We start from the raw sequence: 22,722 nt of genomic DNA on the forward strand, positions 1-22,722 counted from the left end.
ATGTTTTGAGTGCTTGACATTTCTACCAAGTGTAGTGCAGTTCCCAACTTCCTCTATAATACAGTAAAATATCAGCTTTATAAAAGAGCCAATTAATATCACTGCTTGCTGGCAGTGGAAATTATTGTATGTGGCTAAATATGAGTTGGTTCTTAACTTTATACTATTTTACTCTATACTATTATAGTATTGTGAGACTTATTTATTTTGTGCTATTGATTATTAATTCTCTATATTTTTTTTAAAAAAGTTAAATTATTCTTTTCTTCTCACAAACCCCCTCTCCATTTTCTACTAGCCGTACTAGAGACACAGCTAAGTAGGCACGATCAAATGCTGAGTGTTCATGATATTCGGTTGGCTGACATGGACCTCCGATTCCAGGTGTTAGAAACGGCCAGTTACAATGGAGTATTAATTTGGAAAATTCGAGATTATAAACGTCGGAAACAAGAGGCTGTCATGGGGAAGACTCTGTCCTTATACAGCCAGCCTTTTTATACTGGATACTTTGGCTATAAGATGTGTGCCAGAGTTTACCTTAATGGAGATGGCATGGGAAAAGGGACGCACTTGTCATTGTTTTTCGTCATAATGCGTGGAGAATATGATGCCTTACTTCCTTGGCCATTTAAACAGAAAGTGACTCTGATGCTAATGGATCAGGGACCTTCTCGACGTCACTTAGGAGATGCTTTCAAGCCAGACCCAAACAGCAGTAGTTTCAAGAAGCCTACTGGAGAAATGAACATTGCATCTGGCTGCCCAGTCTTTGTGGCTCAAACAGTTCTAGAAAATGGAACGTATATTAAAGATGATACTATTTTTATTAAAGTCATAGTGGATACTTCGGATCTACCAGACCCCTGACACACAAATGGGGAGGCAGATTAAACAGAAGACAACTCCATTTGGGGGTTTTCTATCAGTTTGTCTTCAGTCAGAGGTCCTAAAGCACAAAGGACCACCTTGTGGAACAGAAGGAAGAGTTTGAAGGCATAACTTCTTAGGGTCCAATGGCGAAAGTAGCAACACATTAAGAAATCATACCATGGTATATTTTCTAATAGAACTCATAACACTTAAACTCTGAAGAATTATTAATCCCTCATGAGGATAATTATTACAGCCAGAGAGGCTTTTTTATTTAACTTATTCATCTAGTCAATTGGAGGTGAAAAGACATGTAAAGTATGTGCTGAATAAATTACCTGACTTTTCTTCATTTAGACTAGAATACAAAAAAGTTCACATGTGGATTAGCTGGAAACTGTCAGCATGTTAAGTAAAAGAAGAAATGATGAAGTAATGTTGCAACTATGATATAATTACTTTGAAAAACTAAGTGCAATCGTGTCTGAAATACAGTATATTGTCTTTTTAAGGCCTCATCTGGTCTCTGTTTTAATAATTACTTTGTCAGAAGACCTTGGAAAAATATCCAGGTCTTCTTGAAAGTATCTAAATCAGAATCATATTTTTATTTAAAGTTATATTAATAATTGTTACAGAAAACATTTTATTTTAAAGCAGTTGATAGACTGATATTTCTTGGAAGAAAAATAGAAGATATCAAACACTGGTTATCACTTGTGATAAAAAAAGAAATTATTCAACTATTGATGTTATTTCTCTTTAGAAATGTAAACCTACAATATATGTCGTAGTTAATGACACTATTTCAAAATTAAGGAAAAATCACTCATGGATGCTGTGCATCATTATCAGATTTATAATTGTTTTCACCCTAAAATAGGGCATTTGTTGAACTTTGGAGTTCTAAACGGAATCCTGTACGCTTTTAAAGTTCTGCCTCATGCTTTCCAATCAAGCTATATATATTGCTGATAGCATAAATGTGCAACACCTAATATTTTCAGTGTGGGGGAAGAGGATTAGTGCTAAAAACAGCCAGTCATGATCCTCTAAGTTCATTCTATACTAGTGATCATTGCATCTTATTAAGGATATATGATCAGAAAGCAACGGAAAGATGATGGTGGCTTGCATGCATACATGTGCCTTAAATGTGATGTGCTGCTTATAAACCATAGCTTTGTATTTAGATTAATTATAATACCCGAAATGGTGGTTTTAACTGGACTTCAGGCAAAATGTGTAGCCTTGTCTTCAGAGCCCTTAGATAATTTGCAACATGCAGAATAGAAGCCAAAGTCCAGGTTTGGCTGCGAGAGCTTCTATGGAATCCATCATGTTCAGGTCCCAAATTTGTGTGCACACTGCTCCTATGGAGCTTGGACTTTGACAGTGCCCCTAGGCTAACATGAAGGAAGAAGTCATGCTTCCTCCCAATCCTGTGTATGGAAGGTGGCAGCACTTTAAATTGACTAATCTGAGAATTCTGAATGGATATTAATGTGTACGCTAATTGTTGTCTGTTCACGGCAGACTGACAAACATCCTAACCGGGAAATACACAGGTTTCTTTGTTATCACTGCCTGAACTTCAGCAGCAAGCATTTCCCAGCCCTGAAACATGCTGATTGCAACCCACTGCGTTTATCTACTTCTGCTTGTTAGTCTGGAAGTAGAGAGTCCAATGGCATAGCTTAACTATATACCAGTCATCTGGGTGCTACTTTAAAATCTGAGTGCTGCTTAGAGCTAATGTGAAAAGCAAATTAGTACACCTTTGTGCATATGGGAGGGAATTGTGCTGGTTCTCTTGACTGTCAGGGTTATACCCATTCAGTTTTCCACTTTTGGGGGCGTAGCCACAATATTTACCTAGGGCTCAGTTGAATTCATGCCTTTGTAGTTCAGCTTGTCTCTGTTGCCATTGTCTTTTATGGCTGTGCCTTCACAAACTGTGCCTGCAAGAAGTACTTTCCTGTTACAAATATACAGTGCATGCTAAGTGGTCTTCATGGGTTTTCCAGGCACCTGCTAGAATACTGCCTGCTTCTTGGCATCCAAAACATTCCATAGCAATCAGTCTTCCTGTTCTTGCCTTCTACTGTCTAGGTATTATATTCCTTTTATGGTACATAGGTGACAACAGGTGCAGGCTATTGTAAGGAGGCATGTGCTAATGTTTTACTTCTGGCACAGAAGGAGGACTTCCTGCAGAAGATCTATATGGCACTTGCAGTTTTATGCAGGCAGCCTAAGTAAACCCATCACTTATGCTTTAGAGCAAAGGTTCACTCAACTTGCATACCATTCTAATAGTCATGAATGTAGGCAGCTGAGCTTTTGTGTATGTGCATCACAGAATTTTACTGAAAACAGGATTCCCAAGTGGAAATGTCCAAAGGGCTCTGCTCCCATTCCTAATATATGTATTGTGAAATTTAAATGAAAATGTATGGTCATATAAGAACAGTTTCTATCCTGTTTGACTCTGAGACTGATTTAGGTGAGAGTTGTATTATAATCAGGCCCCTGTGTGTTTTGCAATTTTGTAGTTACAGACTCCAGGTCTTGCAGCAGAATTATGCTCCTGAATTCAAGATCGTAAACAAAAAATGAAATAAGAACAAGTGTGAATTTATAGTGTAATCTTCTTGAGTCTGCATACAGCTTATAATAGTTCTAGGATGTCTGAATCACCAATTCATTTCAGTATGATGTTAACTCTGAAACCTCTTGATGAAAATTTAAATGTCAACAATAATTGTTTGCTGATTATTTTACCAGAAACATCAACTAATGAATTTAATCCATAGTTCTCCAAACTTCATTCCATGCTTACTCAGATGCCAGAAGTCCCAGCTGCCAAAACCTCCAGCTTCATTCTGACAGCTTCTGTAATGCAGTAATGTATTGTCAATACAAAAATCTTTTGGCATTGATTTTAATATCAAGATAATCAACATGGAAGCTGATACTGACTGTATTTTCATTTTTAAAAATGATGTGAAGCTGCCACAGAATTTCCAGTTTGCTCCCCTTAATTCTGCAAAATTTAACTATGTCGTGCTGTGGAGTACATCAATTATAATATCCCCATATCTGCAGAACTCGCCAGATATCCCTGGACGGAGAGATTTTTGCTGTATATGCAAGTGGGTTCCCTCAGCTTTCCAGCCATGAAAGTATGTAGCACTTAGAGAAATAAGGTCATGAAATGTCATCCAAATTTTGGGCAAAGATTCCTTGTGCTTTACTGCCCTGTGGGTCTGGTAAAGTTATTAAACATTTTTTTTCCCCTGAACATTCAGGTTTTTTTTCCTCCCAGATATTTCAGAACTTTTCTGGGGACTATCTATAAAAATGACTCATAGGGCTATATTCTGCCCACAGATCACACCTTTGAAACCCCATGAGCCTCAGTAGAGTTGCATGAACGCAGTGGAGGGTCCATGGTATTTGAGTTACAGTGCTAATCATTACCATCAACAGAATTTAGCAAAAAGATTTAAGTCTACCAGAAATTGGCTGTTGTATGCTATACATACAGTATGCATGCATTTGTTGTTTTTTAAAAAAAAAAAGTCTCATTCCAAACAGGATGAAACTATTTCAGCATTTAAAGACCAATCTGTGATCCTTATACATGACCGCGTTTGCATTACTTCTCCGTTGATCTTGAAGGGATCTTGTTTATCTGTTGTCTACATGTACGCCTTCACAACTTAAGTCAACTGCTGACTTTTTATATGCAATGTTGATTTCAGCCTTTTACTGTAAATTTGTTCTTCTCAAAGAGAATGTGCAATAGGAAAACAGAAAAGGGTAGCTTAACTTCAGTGATAATGAAATGTAATGGGTAACATGCTAGTTATCTTTAAAAAAAAAAAAAAAAAAAAAAAGAAAGAAAGATAAAATGCAGTTTAATTCCTCTTCCAAATTGGTTTTCCAACTTGGAAAAGGAAAGTTGAAGATATGAAATGTGCCTGATGAATCTCTCAAATGCAAGGTAATGGAGATCTGTGTGTGTTGTAGTTTTAAAATACTGAACCCATGAATGTTAGGGTACGATTGTACTGCTCAAGTTGCTACCAACTTGCCCTGGTTATGGCATGTTGCGACTGAGTTTAAAACCCACCTATTTGTTAACTATAGTCCATCATGCTGAATAGGCATTTCACCAACAATGCAGTTTCTAATAACATTGGTGCTCTGTGGTGCAAGACAGAAAAGCCTGTAGGCAATGGTAGAGAAGTATTCTGCACCTCCTGACTATATCAGATGTTACTGCAGTCTTGATGCCTTGATGTTTAACTATGCAAATATATTAATAGGTGGAGGGAGAAAAATAATCTTAGCTAATGAATTTTAGTTACAAACCTAGTATCTTAGTTTTCACTGTTACAATGTTATATATATTCCGGGTTTGTCATCAGGCAAAGAATTGTTTGACCATATAGAAGTTGTCAAAATAACCCCAGCCCCCAAATCAGTCTTGGTCGACTGGTGCAAATATTTTTTGCTGCTGTTAAGGGAGACTCATGGATAGTAGCAAGCCCTGGATTCCCACACTCCAGGTATGAAGACTCAGCACACTGCACACAAAATCTGCTTTGTCTCGTGGGAAGTGGGTAGCTTGCTGGATCCTTCTGAAAACTTTATATGGATGCTCCAGGGAGTGGCATCTAGTTCACACACCCTTCCTTTCACTCAGCTAATCAGGAGATTCAGGGTTTTTTTAAAAAAAGAAATAGTTGGTGCTGGGCAGCTCAGACTGAAGAGGTGGGGCAAAAGATTGTTTTTTTTAATTCGTGAAGGTAAGAACATGGAAAAACAGCTAGTCCTCTGCCCACCTCTTCCTGGGATTCCTGCGGTTTACTTCAATCAATACCTCTCAACTTCTGTTGACCTAGAAATCATGGAAACTTCAAAAAAAAAAATCTACTTTGGTCTATTTGATCATGATTCTTAGTGCTTACTGTATAATACGTAGTGCTTTTCATTTACAAAGCATTTTACAAACAAGAACTAATCCTCACAAGAAGCATTCACATATTATAGACAGGAAAACTGAGTTAGAGAGGTTGAATGACTTTGCCCAGAGCCACAAAAGGAACTTGTGTTGGAGCCAAGATTAGATTAGAGGTTCCTGTCTCCTAGTACTATGTTCAGACCACTGGACCTCACCTTTTCATGTGCTTATCCCTTAAAGAAACTGAAAAACAAAGTGACTTATTTTAAAGACCCACAGTCAAGACTGTAAGGGCTAGAATTAAACATACGAGCTGTCATGATTTGGGGGCATGCACGTGACAGCCCACATGTCACCAAACACAGTACTTTTCAATTGTTCTTTTTATGGTGCCCTCATTTTGGGGAATAGATTTTAAGGGCTCAAGTAGGCAGGGGGACCAAAAACCGTTTAAGTGGATTTATTTTGGTTATGTCAACCTTTACTGTGACCCTTTCTCAATCAGTTTAGCTGAGCAACGAAATTGAGGGTTTCACTGTTACTTCCTGCCTTTTAATCTGAGTCTTCAAGACAGTGCCAAATGGAGGAAGGTCAAGGAGAAATTTTGGGTGCAAATTCAGAGGCATCCCTTAAATTCTGGAAGAGTTGAGAGACAGCACACAAGGGATCTGTTTAATCCTATTTCTCTTCTAATTTATTGGCAAGACTGTAGCGTTTGTCTTCCATCTCATGATCTTAGTGTCTATATTAGGCCACATTTTCTCCAAGTTAGGATTAGTTCCTTAGGGTTCAAATAACATCTAAATTTCACAGAGCTACACCTGATCCAATATCCCAGGATTTATGTAAATTCAGATCTGGATCCCAACTCTGTGGTTTTGGTTCATCAACCCACTTAAGCAAGAGTTTGTTGTTCGTGGTGTTTTTTTACCTTTTGGTCCTTTGGAACTAAACTGTTAATTTGGTTGCCAGTTCCACGAGGACTTTTTAACTTCTTAGCAATGCCAGTGTCCACTCGCACCATTGCTAGCAGTGGGATGCGCAGTGAGAAAATTTGACTCTGTCTAAGGGTTACTGAGATAAACCAGCATTGCCATACGTAAAGGTCATTCTCCTGCATAGAGTGTTCTGAGCTTTAAATTCAGTTATAGCTCATTTTTGAAAGGATACATTTTCCAACTATGACCTGTCTCACTGGCAGCGAGTTGTATAATCTGCACTTGTGGAATGGAAAAGTTCAGGCTTCTATCATTGCTGATGCACCATATGATCCACACATTTATTTTCCTTGTAGCTGTTGTGTTAGGGGTTATATAACTTTTCAGTTTTATAGGGGAATAAAGTTCAGGATTTCTTATGAGATATAAAATTCCAATAATTTATTAGTGATTAGAGGATGTTAATATCCCATTCAGAAGCGATGGGTTGTAGGTAGGTCCATTCCTCTCAGACAAGTAGGATAACCTTTAAAACACACACAACATACAAATTGGAAAAGCTAAAAGCTGACATTTCCAAGAAATTCTCTTAAGAAATATCTGTGGAAAATACATGAGTAATCAAGAATAGTGTACAAATTAATGTTTATAAAACTTGTGTAATTTACATTTTATCTCATACTCTTCAGTGAATGGTACACCTGTTATGTTCAGTTTTACAATCCAAAAACAAAGACCAAAGAAGGCCAACCTCATTTGATTGTGTATATTCTGCCTGTCTTAATTATCAATAGCTGTAAGGATACAGTGCAAGTGATCTGGTAACCAGTGGTATTCGTACTTTTTTTTTTTAAGGGGGTGGGGGGTGGGGACAGACTTTAAAAATGTATAATTTATTGCTCAGCAATAACCATGTTGTTAATAATAATAATAATGAAGCAACATGTCTTAATTTTCCAATAGCATTATTCAATGTTGTACTTCAGTTTGTTGTATACTGTGTTTTTTGGTATTTATTTGTGTTTGGAGGTCTTGCTATGTCTTTTGTGTTTTAATGCTAATACAAGGACAGTGTGTATAAGAGTGTAGAATGCAAAACTATGAAATGCTAACTATCTGTTATTAAAGGAAAAATAAATCTAAGTAGGAAATCGTATTTTTTTAAAACGAGATGGTGTATTGGAATTTGAATGGCTGGAGCTTACTTACAGAGTAAAAATGTAACCTTTCACCTTCTTTGTATTCATTTATATGATGACTACTTAGGGCTCCATGCATACATACAGCTAATAGATCTGTATCACATTATTGTTACAACATTTACCTTCTTCTCCCACAAGATTCTTTGCTTTGGATTTTTATAAAATACTAACTTCCACCTGATGAGTCATAAGTAAAATAAAGTAGGAAATTAGTGTTCAGTCTGACATCAAAACAACAGCATCGTCACCAGTAGAGTAGAAGCAATTAAGATGGGTTTTCATGCATTCATATGAAACTGCCTCCCCAGGAGGATACTGAAGGGAGAGAGTGTGGCTTGAATTTCCAAAAACTGTAAATTATTTTTCCTCCACTAAAGTTACTGCATTTTTTGAGTTCTAAAGTTGAAACCAAAAGAAAAGCAGAGAGACCCCCTACAGGCATGTTGGAAATATTGTAACACATTTAGATAGTCCACACAAAGTTACATGCACTCTCAAAATCATTCAAGTTATGTTGTTGCTCATTTACATTTGAGTTTCAATTGAATGATAAAGGGAATTATTGTGATTACCAACTGTGAGGGGTAAAGCATGTTTTTTTTGTCAACCATGCAAACTTCTCAAACTGCAATTAGCTCTTCTATCTCCTGACCTCCAGATTTCTCCATTCCCCTCATTCTCTGTCTTCCTCTCTTTTCCTTTTCGCTTTCTTTGGCCTATTGTATAGTCCCCACCTTGCCTCTGTGTGTAGAGATATGGGAAGAACCGTACCCTACATCAGAGGTTTTCAAATTCTGGGTTGTGGAATGTAAGGCACTGGGTCACAGCGGCTCTGGTCAGCACAACTGACCAGGCTCTTGAAAGTCCCATTCGCGGTGCTGCCCGGCTAAGGCAGGCTAGCCCCAACCTGTTCCGAGACAGCGCTGCGTCCCGGAAGCAGCCAGCAGCAGGTCCAGCTCCTAGGCAGAGGGACCACAGGGCTCTATGTGCTGCCCCCACCCTGAGCACTAGCTCAAAACTCGCATTGGCTGCGGCGTAGCACGGTCTACAGTGCCAGCACAGGAAGTCTGCCTTAGCACCCCCACTGTGTCACTGACCGGGAGCTGCCCAAGGTAAGCCCACACCCCAATCCCCTGCCGCAGCCTGGAGCCCCCTGGAAACCCTGCACCCCAAACCCCTCAACCCTGGCCCCTGCCCTAAGCCCCCCCCAAACCTGGTGCCCCCTCCTGCACCCTAAACTCCTTATCCGCGGCCCCAGCCTAGAGCCCTGACTCCCCTTGCATCCCAACCCCATGCCCCAGCCCAGAGCCCCCTCATTTCTGGCCCACCTCACAGCCTTCATCCCTCTACTCCAACCTTCTATCCCAGCCCTGAGCTCCTCCCACACCCCAAACCCCTCATCCCCAGCTCCATTGTTGTGGGCATCAACAATTTTCTTCAACTGGGTTGCCAGAAAAAATGTTTGAAAACCACTGCCCTATGTCTCACACTCCAGTGTCTCTCTAATTACAGCTCTGGTGGCAAGGCTATGCTCTTGGCAGCATCTCTCTCTCTGCTTAGTGCTCCTGTCCTATGAGGTGACTAGAGGTGCAGCCTGGAGAGCTTCCCCCATGACTCTAGCTCCTCCAATCCAGGAGTATGAAGTGGATTCTCAGGATCCAAACAGGTGTCACCTGAAATTGAGAGTGACCCATGCCAATCCAGCAGGCTTAATAGATCAGCATGGTTCCCCGCACGGAATGTAAGGGTGATCAGCTTCATCATCAGCATGAAGGGTATGGCTAAGTGTAGGGCGCAGTCCTGTGGACCTAGTGGGGGAAGAGTCCTTTATCAGCATAGTCTTAATCAAAACACGGTTAAAGGAAAAAGAGAGACTGTTTGGGTGGATGGATGTGGGTGAAAGTGGTGACCCTTTCTGCACGCTCGCAATGTGCTTAGCAAGACCGACCCTCCTTTGCTGTGAGGGCTGTAGCTTTGGCAGCCATGGGGCAGTGCACTTGATAATGCCACTTCAGGTACTCCGACGTTCTCTGTCCTGCACATCACATTTTCCCCTCGGACTCATACTCCCAGCGCTCTCTGCATGTGCTGCACAGGATTAAGCCCTTGGTGTGTTATTGTCCAACAAGTGTGAAGCAATTGAACACTTATATTTTACGTTTCTCGTTCACTGATGGAGCAGATCACTCTGAAGTCGAGTCCTCAACGGCTGTCCTCAAACCTCTGTGCTCTGTCTAGAAGTGACCCTTCTGAATGTTTTCTGTTTAGTGCAGCTTAGAAGTCACCTTCCAAATATTCTTGGTTTGAGTGGAGAAAAGAAAAATTACTTTCACCATGATCCCCTAACATTACTTCCTTCCTTCCCTCCCCCTCAACCCCCCCCCCCCCCACACACACACAGTGAATCCCATTGGAAATTATGTATAAAACTCATTCTTACCTTGAATAGCATAATACAAGAAGATACTTTCTGCAAAACAGGTCACAGGAGGTAACTTACATTTATATATGGTTTCTTTCCCCAGAAGAGTATAGATTATTTCATTTGATAGAAATACAGTCCTGTCTTAGAGAGAACATGGCAGGTGTTTAACAAACGTTAAACACTATAGTTCAGAACAGGAGATGAAGAGTGCCTCTCCATTTTTATGTACAGGGTGCACATTGTAGTTACTCCACTTGGAATTGGGCCAGGATACCATGCCCTTCTCTTGCAAGAGTTGTAGGGGAATTGTTGTTAACCTAGTCAGTGGTCTTGTCCAAAAGATCTTGGGCAACATTTTCAAAAGCACTTAAATCCCTAAATCTCATCGACTTTCAGTGGGACTTGGGGCTTGACTACATGGGGTTTTAAACCTGATCAAATCGAGTTAATCCAGTTTGAAAACAGGTACACATGGCACAAATTCATTACTGCCCATTAACTCCACATTTATCATGAACTCTGGCGTCCTCTTGCAAAGTGGACCAGGTTTGCTTCAAATTGAATGAGACTGGTCTACTCGTGTGGACACAATTGCTGACTAGGTTATTAAAAATTCCCCTACAATTCTTACAAGAGAAGGGCATGGTATCCTGGCCCAATTCCAAGTGGAGTAACTACACCATGCACCCTGTGTGTAAAAACGGAGAAGGTACTCTTCATTTCCTGTTCTGAACTGTAGCGTTTAATGTTTGTTAAACAGCTGCTACATTCTCCCTGAGAGAGAGAGAGAGGATTGTATTTCTGTCAGATGATATAATCTATACTCTTCTGGGGAAAGAAACCATATATAAATGTAAATTACCTCCTGTGACCTGTTTTGCAGAAAGTATCTTCTTGTATAAAACTTGTTCTCGCCTTCTTGCAGGCTTCTACTGGCTATCCCACAGTGCTTTGCAGTTTGACCATTACTGACTTGTCCATTTACATGTCTGCCCTCCCATGCTTTGGTGTCAAGTTCCCAAGATGACCCCTCCACCTTTAAAAGTTGGCATGGGGCCAGATTTTGCCCATTTGCTCTTGGATCACTGTGCATCATTTTTGTAATACAACCACAATAGCACTCTAGAAGCCAGGCACCATACCTTGCACAGCCACTTGGTGATGTGCTGAGACCCTGGATCTCGTCACCATCTGGGGAGAAGTGTCAGTGCAAGAAGCTCTTGTGGCCAGCCTCTGGAATAAAGTGCTTCTTGTGGGGATTACAAAGCAGATGTTTGTGAGGAACATGGAGCAGTGCCAGACAAAGAGCAAGTTGCTCAGGAAAAAGTACATTGTCTCCTTTTGTCCTTCATTTCAATCTGGCAGGGGACACGTGACATGCCCATTTTTTTGATGTACCAGATAGGGTTCTACACAATTATAGTACCACCTGTCCCAGGCACTATTTGGATCCTGCGGCCCACACTTCTCCCCACCATCTCTCCACCCCCCTGAGGATGATCTTTTGAAAGACGAACAGAAGGCTGCTTCAGAGGAACTGTCCCCCTGAGAGACAGGATCTTTTGGGGACACAGGATCCTGATGCCGATCAGCTGGAAAGCTAGCTGCAGTCCTGCTCTGCATCAGCTGATCCTGAGTTCCAGCCAGGAACCCTGGCCAGGACTGATAAGGCAGATTCCTGGAGGCTTCGGTATGTATGTACCTAGACTTACCATTTGTGGTGATGATAATTACTGTACAGTATGGTACAGGGAACTGGGATTATTTAGTCTGCTGAAGAGAAGAATGAGGGGGGATTTGATAGCTGCTTTCAACTACCTGAAAGGGAATTGCAAAAAGGATGGATCTAGATTGTTCTCAGTGGTACCAGATGACAGAACGAGGAGTAATGGTCTCAAGTTGCAGTGGGGGAGGTTTAGGTTGGATATTAGGAAAAAAATTTTCACTAGGAGGGTGGTGAAGCACTGGAATAGGTTACCTAGGGAAGTGGTGGAATCTCCTTCCTTAGAGGTTTTTAAGGTCAGGCTTGACAAAGCCCTGGCTGGGATGATTTAGTGGGGGACTAGTTCTGCTTTGGGCAGGGGGTTGGACTAGATGACCTCCTGAGGTCCCTTCCAACCCTGATATTCTATGATTCTACTGTGGCCCTAGCTTTAGGAGTAGCTCACATCCACCTGCAATGGCTGAGGCCAGGTGCACTATAGCCCTCCTGAGTTTCCAGTCCCCACCTCGGCCAACACTGTCCATTCAGTCCTCCCAAACGTGTGTCCAAAACGGCAGCGACTCTGCCCAGGCAAGCGGCCTCTGTGATGTGATAAATCCACAACACTCAACTGCTTTCAGAATCACCGCACAGAGGGCCCTTACCTATCTGCTTGTTTTCCTTTCCCATTCTCTGGAACGATTTGTACAGTGGGGTTGCTGAGAGCCAGTGAGCCAAACTGTAAACCCTGCACATAATGGAAACTAGTTCAACCCAGGTGGTACAGCAGCACGCCTAGTTCCAGCACTTGTGCCATTCTCTCATCTCACCTAGCTGGCAAACCCACCCATCCCTTTTTTTGCTGTCTCAAAATGGCAACCAGTAGTGTGGCACACCTGCAATCTCTATGCTGCCCAACCTGCTCCCCCACCCAGCGGATCAGATTAATGAAAACATTCACCTGTGCAAAATTCAACAGTTTATTGCACCAGGGGATACAGGAAAAGAAGTGTGGTTAGTGTTCATTGTTGAAGTGTGGTATAAATTAGGGCTGTCAATTAATTGCAGTTAACTCACACTATTAACTCAAAAAAAGTAAGTGCCATTAAAAGAATTAATTGTGATTAGTAGTAGTTTTAATCACACTGTTAAACAATAATAGAATACCAATTGAAATGTATTATTTTTTGAATGTTTTTCTACATTTTCAAATATTCCAGGGGTCATGCTTCCTGCCAATGATGCTTGTTAAAAGAAATAATGTGTTAATTAAATTGGTGTCTGAGCTCCTCAGGGGAGAATTGTATGTCTCCTGCTCTGTTTTACCCGCATTCTGCCATATATTTCATGATATAGCAGTCTCAGATGATGACCCAGGACATGTTTGTGTTAAGAACACGTTCACTGCAGATTTGACAAAACGCAAAGAAGGTACCGATGTGAGATTTTAAAGGTAGCTACAGCACTCGACCCAAGGTTTAAGAATCTGAAGTGCCTTCCCAAATCTGAGAGGGACGAGGTGTGGAGCATGCTTTCAGAAGTCAGAGCAACACTCCAGTGAGGAAACTATAGAACCTGAACCATCAAAACAGAAAATCAACCTTCTGCTGGTGGCATCTGACTCAGATGATGAAAATGAACACGTCGGTCCGCACTGCTTTCAATTGTTATTGAGCAGAACCCGTCATCACCATGGATGTGTGTCTCTGGAATGGTGGTTGAAGCATGAAGGGACATATGAATCTTTAGCGCATCTGACAAGTAAATATCTTGGGACACTGGCTACAATAGTGCCATGCAAATGTCTGTTCTCACTTTCAGGTGATGTAAACAAGAAGTGGGCAGCATTATCCCCCGCAAATGTAAACAAACTTGTTTGAGCGACTGGCTGAACAAGAAGTAGGACTGATTGGACTTGTAGGCACTAAAGTCTTACATTATTTTTTTTTTGAGTGCAGTTATTTTTGTACATAATTCTACATTTTGTACATAATTCTACAATTTAACTTTCATGATAAAGAAATTGCACTACAGTACTTGTATTAGGTGAATTGAAAAATACTATTTCTTTTGTTTTTTACAGTGCAAATATTTGTAATAAAAATAAATATAAAGTGAGCATTGTACACTTCATATTCTGTGTTGTAATTAAGTCAATATATTTGAAAATGTAGAAAACATCCAGAAATATTTAAATAAATGGTACTCTATTATTGTTTAACAGAGTGATTAATAGCAAGTAAAATTTTTAATTGCTTGACAGCCCTAGTATAAATGTGCACTGCATGCCCCATTAAGGCACAGACAGTACTGCTCTCTGCTGAGGTACAAATGCCCTGTAACACATGTTGTAGGTCACAATCACTACACGACCCTATATATTTGTCTCTGCATGTCTGCAGGGGAGATACAGCAGAAGTTAAGACTGAGAAATCACTTGATTTTGTTTCTGACATTACAGAGAATAGCAACATGCCTCTCCACCCCCTGGCTATAGGTTGCAAGCCCCTTCCATTCCTGCTGCATTTCTGGGGTACCATCCTCTTGAATAACTTGTCTCGCTGGGCTACCCTTCACCTTTATCAATAAGACCATTCTCTGCCGCCTAGTCACCTGCCTCATCATAATGTCGTCGAGAGTCAGGACAGCCTAAAGGAGATTATTATCCAGCTCGCCTCCCCCCTTCACCTCTCCGACCCCACAGAAACACGTCCAGCACACAAACAAAACTGCAAAAACAAACCTGAAACATAATTCCATACCCCCCACCTTGTTAACAGCGTAGTCAGCAGATAGACATTGTAATGCCTGCAGCACACTTCTCACACACAGACCACTTGCCATCTCTGAGGTGCCACCAAGGCTGGGAAGAGTCTCAAGGAGGTAAAGTCCCACATACATAATAAAAAATGCTCTGATGGCCAGTCTGGAATATGAACAATAAGTGACTGTTTTTCTTCCCACCTGCAATGGCCAGGCCTGCAAGGACAGGGCTTCTATCTACTGCTGAGAGGCTGGCCAACCAGAGGTGGTAAAAAAGAAAGACGCAGGGTAAGATGTTTGCAGAACTCATGGCAGAGTCCCAGAGGAAAGCCAGGCTGGCTGAGAGGTGGAGGCAGAACCTTATGACCCAGAGGGAAAAAGAAATGCAGCTCTCCCAGCAGCTTGTGGCAGTGGCCAAGGACAGCATCACCATGGCCATGGAGAGCATGGGAAAAGACAAGGTGATGCAGAGGCAACTTGTGGATGCTATCCTGAGCCAGAATGTTCTCCTCCAAAATATACTACTGAGAGGCCAGGAGTCCCATCATTTAGGGCTCAGCCATGTCCTTCTGCCCCTGGACAATATTGGCTACTGGGCCAGCAGCAGCTCCTCCCTGCCATACCCCTGTAGTAGTGCTACGAGCAGCCATTCCCCTCTCAGAACCAACCTCCAGGCACCAAGAACACTGGCTGCTGGGAGCCCAGCAGTTCCGAGCCCTTCAGCGCCTTTGACAATTTTGAGCTGTGGCACTTAACCCTAGAGACCATATGGGCAAGAGGAGGCAGAGGGAAGGTGCATACCTGCCTATCACTGCCACCCCCCCAAAAAAATAATTGTTCTGTTTCCAATGTTAGTACTGTTGCACTTCCAGTTGTGTTTGCATGGTTTTAATGACAGGTTTGTTTACCATCGGTTAGGAGTAGATTGTTAAGTTCAATGTACTTTCAAATACAAAAATATTTTTGTATTTTTTCCATTGGTTCACTTACAATTTTGGTTTTTGTTATTGTTCTTTATTAATAAAAAACCATGTTAACTCCATCAATTATGAGGCAGCACTGCATTTAACTCAGGAAATCCTTTACATAAATCTGCAATAATTCATAGGGTTTTATAGAATTACAGAGAGAATGTTCCACCATCCAGACACGAAACCCCAGTGTTTGCAATGTCTGTCCCAACATGCCCTCACAAGCTAACAACTGCACACGTTCAGACATGAGACTCAAAATAGGACCAATAGGTAGCCTGACAATATCCCCACAGGTGTTAGCATTTTCTATGGGATGCCTTGCTGGCTGCTTGATCCACAGGAGACTCCCATCCATCGTTATGGCTTTCTGCCTCTCATAAACATGGTGCAGAACACAATGTGCAGAAACGTTGTTTTTTTCTGCTACTTCCAACCTCTTCCATAAGCAGCGCCAACTGCCTTTCAAACAACCAAACACAAGCTCGACTACTACTACCAGTTAAAATGTTCCTTCCATGTGTCTAAGTGGCCTGTATATGGCTTCTTTAACCAGGGCATCAGAGGATAAGATGTGTCTACCAGAATAACTGGGCCAACCTCCATGACATTAATATCTACATTGGTCCTGGGGCAAAAAGTCCTTCCTCCATTCATTTAAATAAAACTGAGTTCTGAAAGGTCCTAGCATGGTAGATACGTCCAAACCACCCTGCATTTATATCTGTGCAGGGGTCAACCAGTCCTAGAAGCACCAGCAAGAAATACTCCTTTTCTGTTTATAAATTCTACACCCTGATGAGGGAGCACAAATGATAGGCACATGGGTTCCATCAGTTGTCTCAATACAGTTTGGGGACCCAATGCGTGCAAAGCCATCAATTGTCTCCTGAGCATTCCACAGCTTCAGGATCTGGTTAGACAGTACTTCGTCACTGGATAGCTGATCTGAATGAGCATGGCCCTAACAGTTGATCTCCCAGTGCTGAATTGGTTGGCGACAGACCAACGTGCCAGGGTGGCCAGATTCCAGATTGCAATGCCGATCCATTTCTCCACGGGTATGGGGAACTGCATGTTGGTAGGTTCTGCCTAAAGCTCTGGGGTCAGTTCTGCAGAGATCTCAAAAACGGTAGCCCTCCCCATCCTGAAGTCCTCTTGCTACAGCAGTCGTCCCATGTCTGCAGAACAACCCTCTCCCACCAATCCACGCTGGTTTCTCAGGCCCAGAAATGGCCCCGAATGCTATGTAGCTGATCCAGGAACTGGTTCTCTAGTTCAGGGGTTCTCAAACCTTTTCTTTCTGAGCTGCCCGCCACCCCCCCCAACATGATATAAAAACTCCACAGCCCACCTGTGCCACAACAACTGCTTTTCTGCTTATAAAAGCCAGAGCCGGTGCTAGGGAGTAGCAAGCAGGGCAATTGCCCAGGGCCCCATGCCACAGGGGGCCCTGCCAAGCTAAGTTGCTCAGGCTTCGGCTTCAGCCCTGGGTGACAGGACTTGGAGCCCTGGGCTTCAGCTCCATGTGGTGGGGCTTTGGCTTTCTGCCCTGGGCCCCAGCCGGTCTAATGCTGGCCCTGCTTGGCGGATCCCCTGAAACCTGTTTGCAGCCCCCCAGTGGGCCCTGGACCCCAGGTTGAGAGCCACTGTTCTAGTTCCAACAGCTCAGCGTCATCCTCTACCTGGTCGTCCTGGTGCCACCTCTTCCAAGTGTTCTCCTGCTGCTGGGGGGAGCTGCTGTTGCTGTAGAATATTCGCCTGGTCCCACATCATCTGCTCGGTGGCGCAATGGGCAAAGTCCAGGGCCAAATTCATCCAGTTTTGATTGCTGTAGAATCATAGGACTGGAAAGGACCTTGAAAGGTCTTCTAATCCTGTCCCCGGCACTCAGGGCAGGGCTAAGTATTATCTAGGCCATCCCCGACAGGTGTTTGTCTCACCCGCTCTTAAAAATCTCCAATGAAGGAACTTCCCTAGATAATTTATTCCAGTGCTTAACCACCCTGACAATTAGGAAGTTTTTCCTAATGTTCAGCCTAAACCTTCCTTGCTGCAATTTAAGCCCATTGCTTCTTGTCTTAACCTCAGAGGTTAAGGAGAAGAATTTGTCTCCCTCCTCCTTGTAACAATCTTTTATGTACTTGAAAACTGTTATCGTGTCCCCCCCTCAGTCTTCTCCTTTCCAGCCTAAATTCAATCCTCCCTCATTGGTCATGTCTTCTAAACCTTTAATAATTTTTGTTGCTTTTCTCTGGACTTTCCCCAATTTGTCCACATCTTTCCTGAATGTGGCACCCAGACCTGGACACAATACTCCAGATGAGGCCTAATCAGCATGGAGTAGAGTGGAAGAATTACTTCTCGTGTCTTGCTTACAACACTTCTGCTAATACATCCCAGAATGATGTTTGCTTTTTTTGCAATAGTGTTACACTGTTGCCTCATATTTAGCTTGTGAGCCACTATAACCCCCCAGATCATACAGCTCAAGCAGCATGGGTGTATTCGTGCGTGTCACAATAGCAGCACAGAGCAAGGTTGGCTCCATGCTGGCTGACAGCAATATGAAAATGGCATAAGCCCACTCAGAAAGAAGTATGGTGTTGAGACAGTGGAAGCATAGAATTTAAAAAAAAAAAAAATTGAACCAACATGGCTTCTCACAGTCACTGTGAAAATAATTGCAGGATGCAGCTGCTAAACAGCAAAGCAAAAGACCATGGAGTACCCCCAAGAATGCTTCTCCATCAGTTTGCAGCAAACCGGTGTCATGTATTCACACAATGCAAATTGAAAATGGAACAGATGTGCTGTGTGCACGCTATTGATTGCATCATGCGAGATACCTGACCGGCATCAAAAAGCATCAGATTAACACCTCCCCCACCCCACCCCCAAGGTGTAAACGTACTTTTAGCTCCCAAGTCACTAAAGTGTTTTTGAAAAATTCAGGATCTCATCACCACAACACAGTTCCCCTTTAGCTCTGATGAAGTCTCAGCACAGTTATATGGTAAGCAAGGGGTAATCTCTGCTGGTCAAAAGAGAGCGAGAAGCGACACACCGATGGTTTTTCAAAAAATGTTTGTTTTCAACTTGAGTCAATTGTGCATTTCATTTCTGCCCCACTGGGTGGTGCTCTGATGGCTGTCATTGAACTCAGCCGTGTCCAGTTCATTCTTGCACATATGTGGAACTTCGTCTGTTTGACTGAATAAGCTAAGACAGCCTACAAGAACACAGTTGGGGGAGACCAGCTTTTCCTTTTTCCTAACTTCTGGTCTTTGAAAAGCTTGCTTTGATTGCAAGAGCAGGAATGGTTTGGAGACTTGTTCTGTACAATTTGCTATTTTGAATGATACCTCGCCAGTTACCTTTTAAAAAATTGTACATGGAAAAAAAAATCAGAGCAGTTTAGCAGGTTTACAAATCCCCTTAATCAAGAAGGCTATTGGCCCTGTAAAAGCAGCCATGCTAGTGCCCCCAAAGGCGAACCTTTCTCCTGGAGAGATACGAAACATCAAAGCTCATACGAGCTATTGTATCTGAAGAGGACCCCAAATAGCCAGCTTCTACTGCTCCAACTCCATCCACAGCTCTAGCAATTTCTAACGCCTGCTGTGAGATGTCTGATGAGCTGCCAGCCATCCCACAAGAATGAGGTGGAAGCGTAAATGCTTGTGTGGTGCTCTTGGGAATTGTGACTGCAGTGTGTCCAGGCACAGCCCTGAAGACTGAAGGGAGACTGAGTGAAACTGGGCAGTTGTTTGAGTTTTGTTCTTTTTTTCCCCCCCCCCCCCTTCAAGGTGGCCACCAGAGTCTTGGGACTGTTCGCACTGGTGCCTCAGTTAATCTCTATGGTCTGGGGATCTCTGGCCCAAACCATATATGACGTTATAGATCAACATAGACTTTTTTGGTGGGGGCAGACAAAGGGCTAAATTCGAAGGTGATATGACAGTTAGATTCCCCTAGGTCATATTTACCCAGTTACCAAAGGGTGAGAGGGTTGAAGGCAATAACATAAAACCTGTGGTGCTGAAGGAGGTGTACATTTCAGTAGGAGATGGCTTGCTTCAACTGACATCGTCCTACACCTCATGTTAGGACTGGTTGACAGATACATTTTGCCAGCAGAGCTATGTCGGTCAGGGCTCTGACTTTTTCGCAAAGAGAGCTGGGCCAGCAAAAGCTCTAGTGTTTATACGGCAAAAAGTGCTTACGGAAAAAAAACTTATTTCACTCAGAGGCACAAAATGTGTTCAGTCTCCACTGCCCACCCGACAACAAGGGAACTAACCAACTGCCATAAGCCCCACTGGCCAAAGGACGTCTTTGGGGGGGTGCTGATTTAACTTCATCTTCACAAGGAGGGTTTGCCAGTGTCGCTTTACTGGGATAGCTATACCAGCAAACCCTTTTAAGTGCAGACAAGGCCTTAGTTGCTTTTCTTGCTTGCTCTCTGCTGGTCCTTTGGGAATGTGAATTAAACCACCTTATGCTTCTTTGCTCAGTGGGCAAAATTCAGAGGGGAAGCTTAAGGGAAGGGTGTAAGTTACAAGCTGGTGAGGGGCTGTCAGTCATACGTTAACAGAAAGGAGTCCAATCCAAATGGGGGTGCCTAAATAAGTGGGACGATTTTTAATTGGGACAAGCACTCAACAGTTCCCACGGATGTCAGGGCTCAGCACTTGACAATCAGGCCACTGTTTTAGGCACCTGAATTTGGATTTAGGATCTAACTTTAGTCGCCCTGTTTTGAAAATATTGGCCAAACGAATCTAAGTTGTGAAGGGGAGTCAGGAGAAGGGAAAAGTCTGAGACTTTTCTCTGAATAGTCATAGATTCAAAGAATGTGAGGCCAGAAGGAACCATTAGAGCATCTAATCTGATCTCCTGTATAACACAGGCCCTAAAATTTACCCCTGCCTTGAGCCCAGTAATTTGTGTTTGGCTAATGCATATCTTCCAGAAAGGCACCCAGTCTTGGTTTGGAGACATCAAGAGATGTCGAATCCACCACTACCCTTGGTAGTTTGTTCCAGTGGTTAATCACTCCCACTGTTAAAAATGTGTGCCTTATTTCTCATTTGAATTGGTCTGACTTCATCTTCCACCCACTGGGTCTTGTTATGCTATTTCCCACTAGCTTAAAGAGCCCTTTAGTAGTGAAGGGAGGGAGTGTTGTACTGTTATCTGGTCAACTGTCAATGTTCTAACTTGTTCCAAAATAATCTACTTTTAAGTGCTCACCCTGTCCACATGGTTTTCATGATCCCGCTGAAGTCCATGGAAGTGCTGCACTCCTGGAAATACGTATTGGGCCGGGGCATGCCTGACAGTCAAATTACTGAGTCCCTCTCTCTCTTCCAAAGTGCCTCAGCTGTGGTTCCCAGTGCCTTTCTTACAGGTGAGTCATCCTTGGAGCTGAAGAAATGTCTTGTCCAACCTCCAGTTTAACGGTTCTCAGACTGTAGTCCATGGAGCTACTCACATGTTGCTGGCTCTTTCTTGTTTCCAGCTGCTAAATGTCATTAAAGGAAGCTGAAAACACAGATATCCCTTTCCAGTGTTACTCCCCCCTCTACGTGACTGCTGTAGTTGCCACAGGCACATTCTGTCATACAATTTCTAAGAAGTGAGCCAAGTCATTGAGTGAGCACGTTTTTAGTATTGCCTGGGGGAAAACCCCCTCTGATTGGCTGCTTTCCCCCCATGCCTGCCTCCTGGCATAGAGCAGCCAATCAGAGCTGCTGCAGGAAGCAGGCAGAGCTCTTTTCTTGAGAGCTGACACCATTCTCCAAGGAGGGAGTAAAAAGTGCCCAGCAGCTCAAGGCATCTCTGCTCCTTCCCCTCTCCTGTGAGGAACAGGGCAGCTCCTCTCCCCTCCCTCCCTGCCACACCCAGCCTGGGAAAGGAGATCCCAGTGCAGCCCCCACCCTGGCCTGAGATAGGGTGACAAGCCTCTGGAGGTGAGGCTGAGGAGTGTGGGAGGGAGGGCAGTTAGGGGGATTAACTGGGGGGTAAAATTGGTTGCTGAGAAGGGGAATGGGCAGACACAGGGGGAATGGGCCCCCCCACACACACACACACTGTTTTTTAGGTCACTTTAAGCACTGCCACACAGGAGTAGCTTTAGCAAGAGCTAGAGGGGAACTCCACCAGAGACAGGGAAACCTCCCCTTCTTATCTCTCCACAAATGAGGCAGAGACTTATCATAGAATCATAGACTATTAGGGTTGGAAGAGACCTCAGAAGGTCATCTAGTCCTCAAAGCTCAAAGCAGGACCAACACCAACTAAATCATCCCAGCCAAGGCTTTGTCAAGCCGGGCCTTAAAAACCTCTAAGGATGGAGATTCCACCTCCTCCCTAGGTAACCCATTCCAGTGCTTCACCACCCTCCTAGTGGTACCTCTTTACCATTAGAAAAGGTTGTTTATAGAGTAAGCTGACCTGGGACTTTTGAGAAAATATAGAAGTCCTTCTTGGGGCTTTAACTACCCTAAGGCTTCAACCTGCGAGGAGCTGAACAGGTCTACACTACAGACCTATATCGGGATAACTACATTGCTCAGGGGTGTGAAAACTGAGCAGGTTACACCAACCTACCCCCCACATAAAGAGTGCTGTGTCCATGGGAGTGTATCTCCCGCTGACACAGCTACTGCCTCTCAGGGAGGCAGATTAACTATGCCGACGGGAGAAATCGGTGCAGCTGTGCTGCTGTAGTGCCATACGTGAAGACAAGCCCCTACTCTTTTTCCATTTGGGTTAAGTTTGACAGAACGGGGCTGGAACTCCCCAGTAATACCCGTCAGCTATCAACACTAGCTTGGGAAAAGCAGAATCTTTAACCCTGAAGGGACAGGT

General features: G+C 43.1%; 1 protein-coding gene and 1 long non-coding RNA gene across 7 annotated transcripts in view; one reads left to right on the top strand and one right to left on the bottom strand.

Moving 5' to 3' along the window:
• The window catches only part of TRAF3 (TNF receptor associated factor 3), an 87,028-nt gene extending 82,236 nt beyond the window's left edge, over positions 1–4,792 (top strand). For all 6 annotated transcript variants that reach the window (XM_074956288.1, XM_074956285.1, XM_074956287.1 and 3 more), the window contains one exon: positions 299–4,792. In XM_074956288.1, coding sequence (XP_074812389.1) covers positions 299–870 — 572 coding nt within the window. In that variant the 3' untranslated portion in view covers positions 871–4,792. The remainder of the gene's footprint in view (positions 1–298) is intronic.
• Positions 1–22,722, bottom strand: part of LOC141989512 (uncharacterized) — a 51,541-nt gene that overhangs the window by 17,568 nt on the left and 11,251 nt on the right. The window lies entirely within an intron of this gene.

The sequence above is a fragment of the Natator depressus genome, chromosome 6 (genome assembly GCF_965152275.1).
Source record: "Natator depressus isolate rNatDep1 chromosome 6, rNatDep2.hap1, whole genome shotgun sequence".
Lineage (NCBI taxonomy): Eukaryota > Metazoa > Chordata > Testudines > Cheloniidae > Natator > Natator depressus.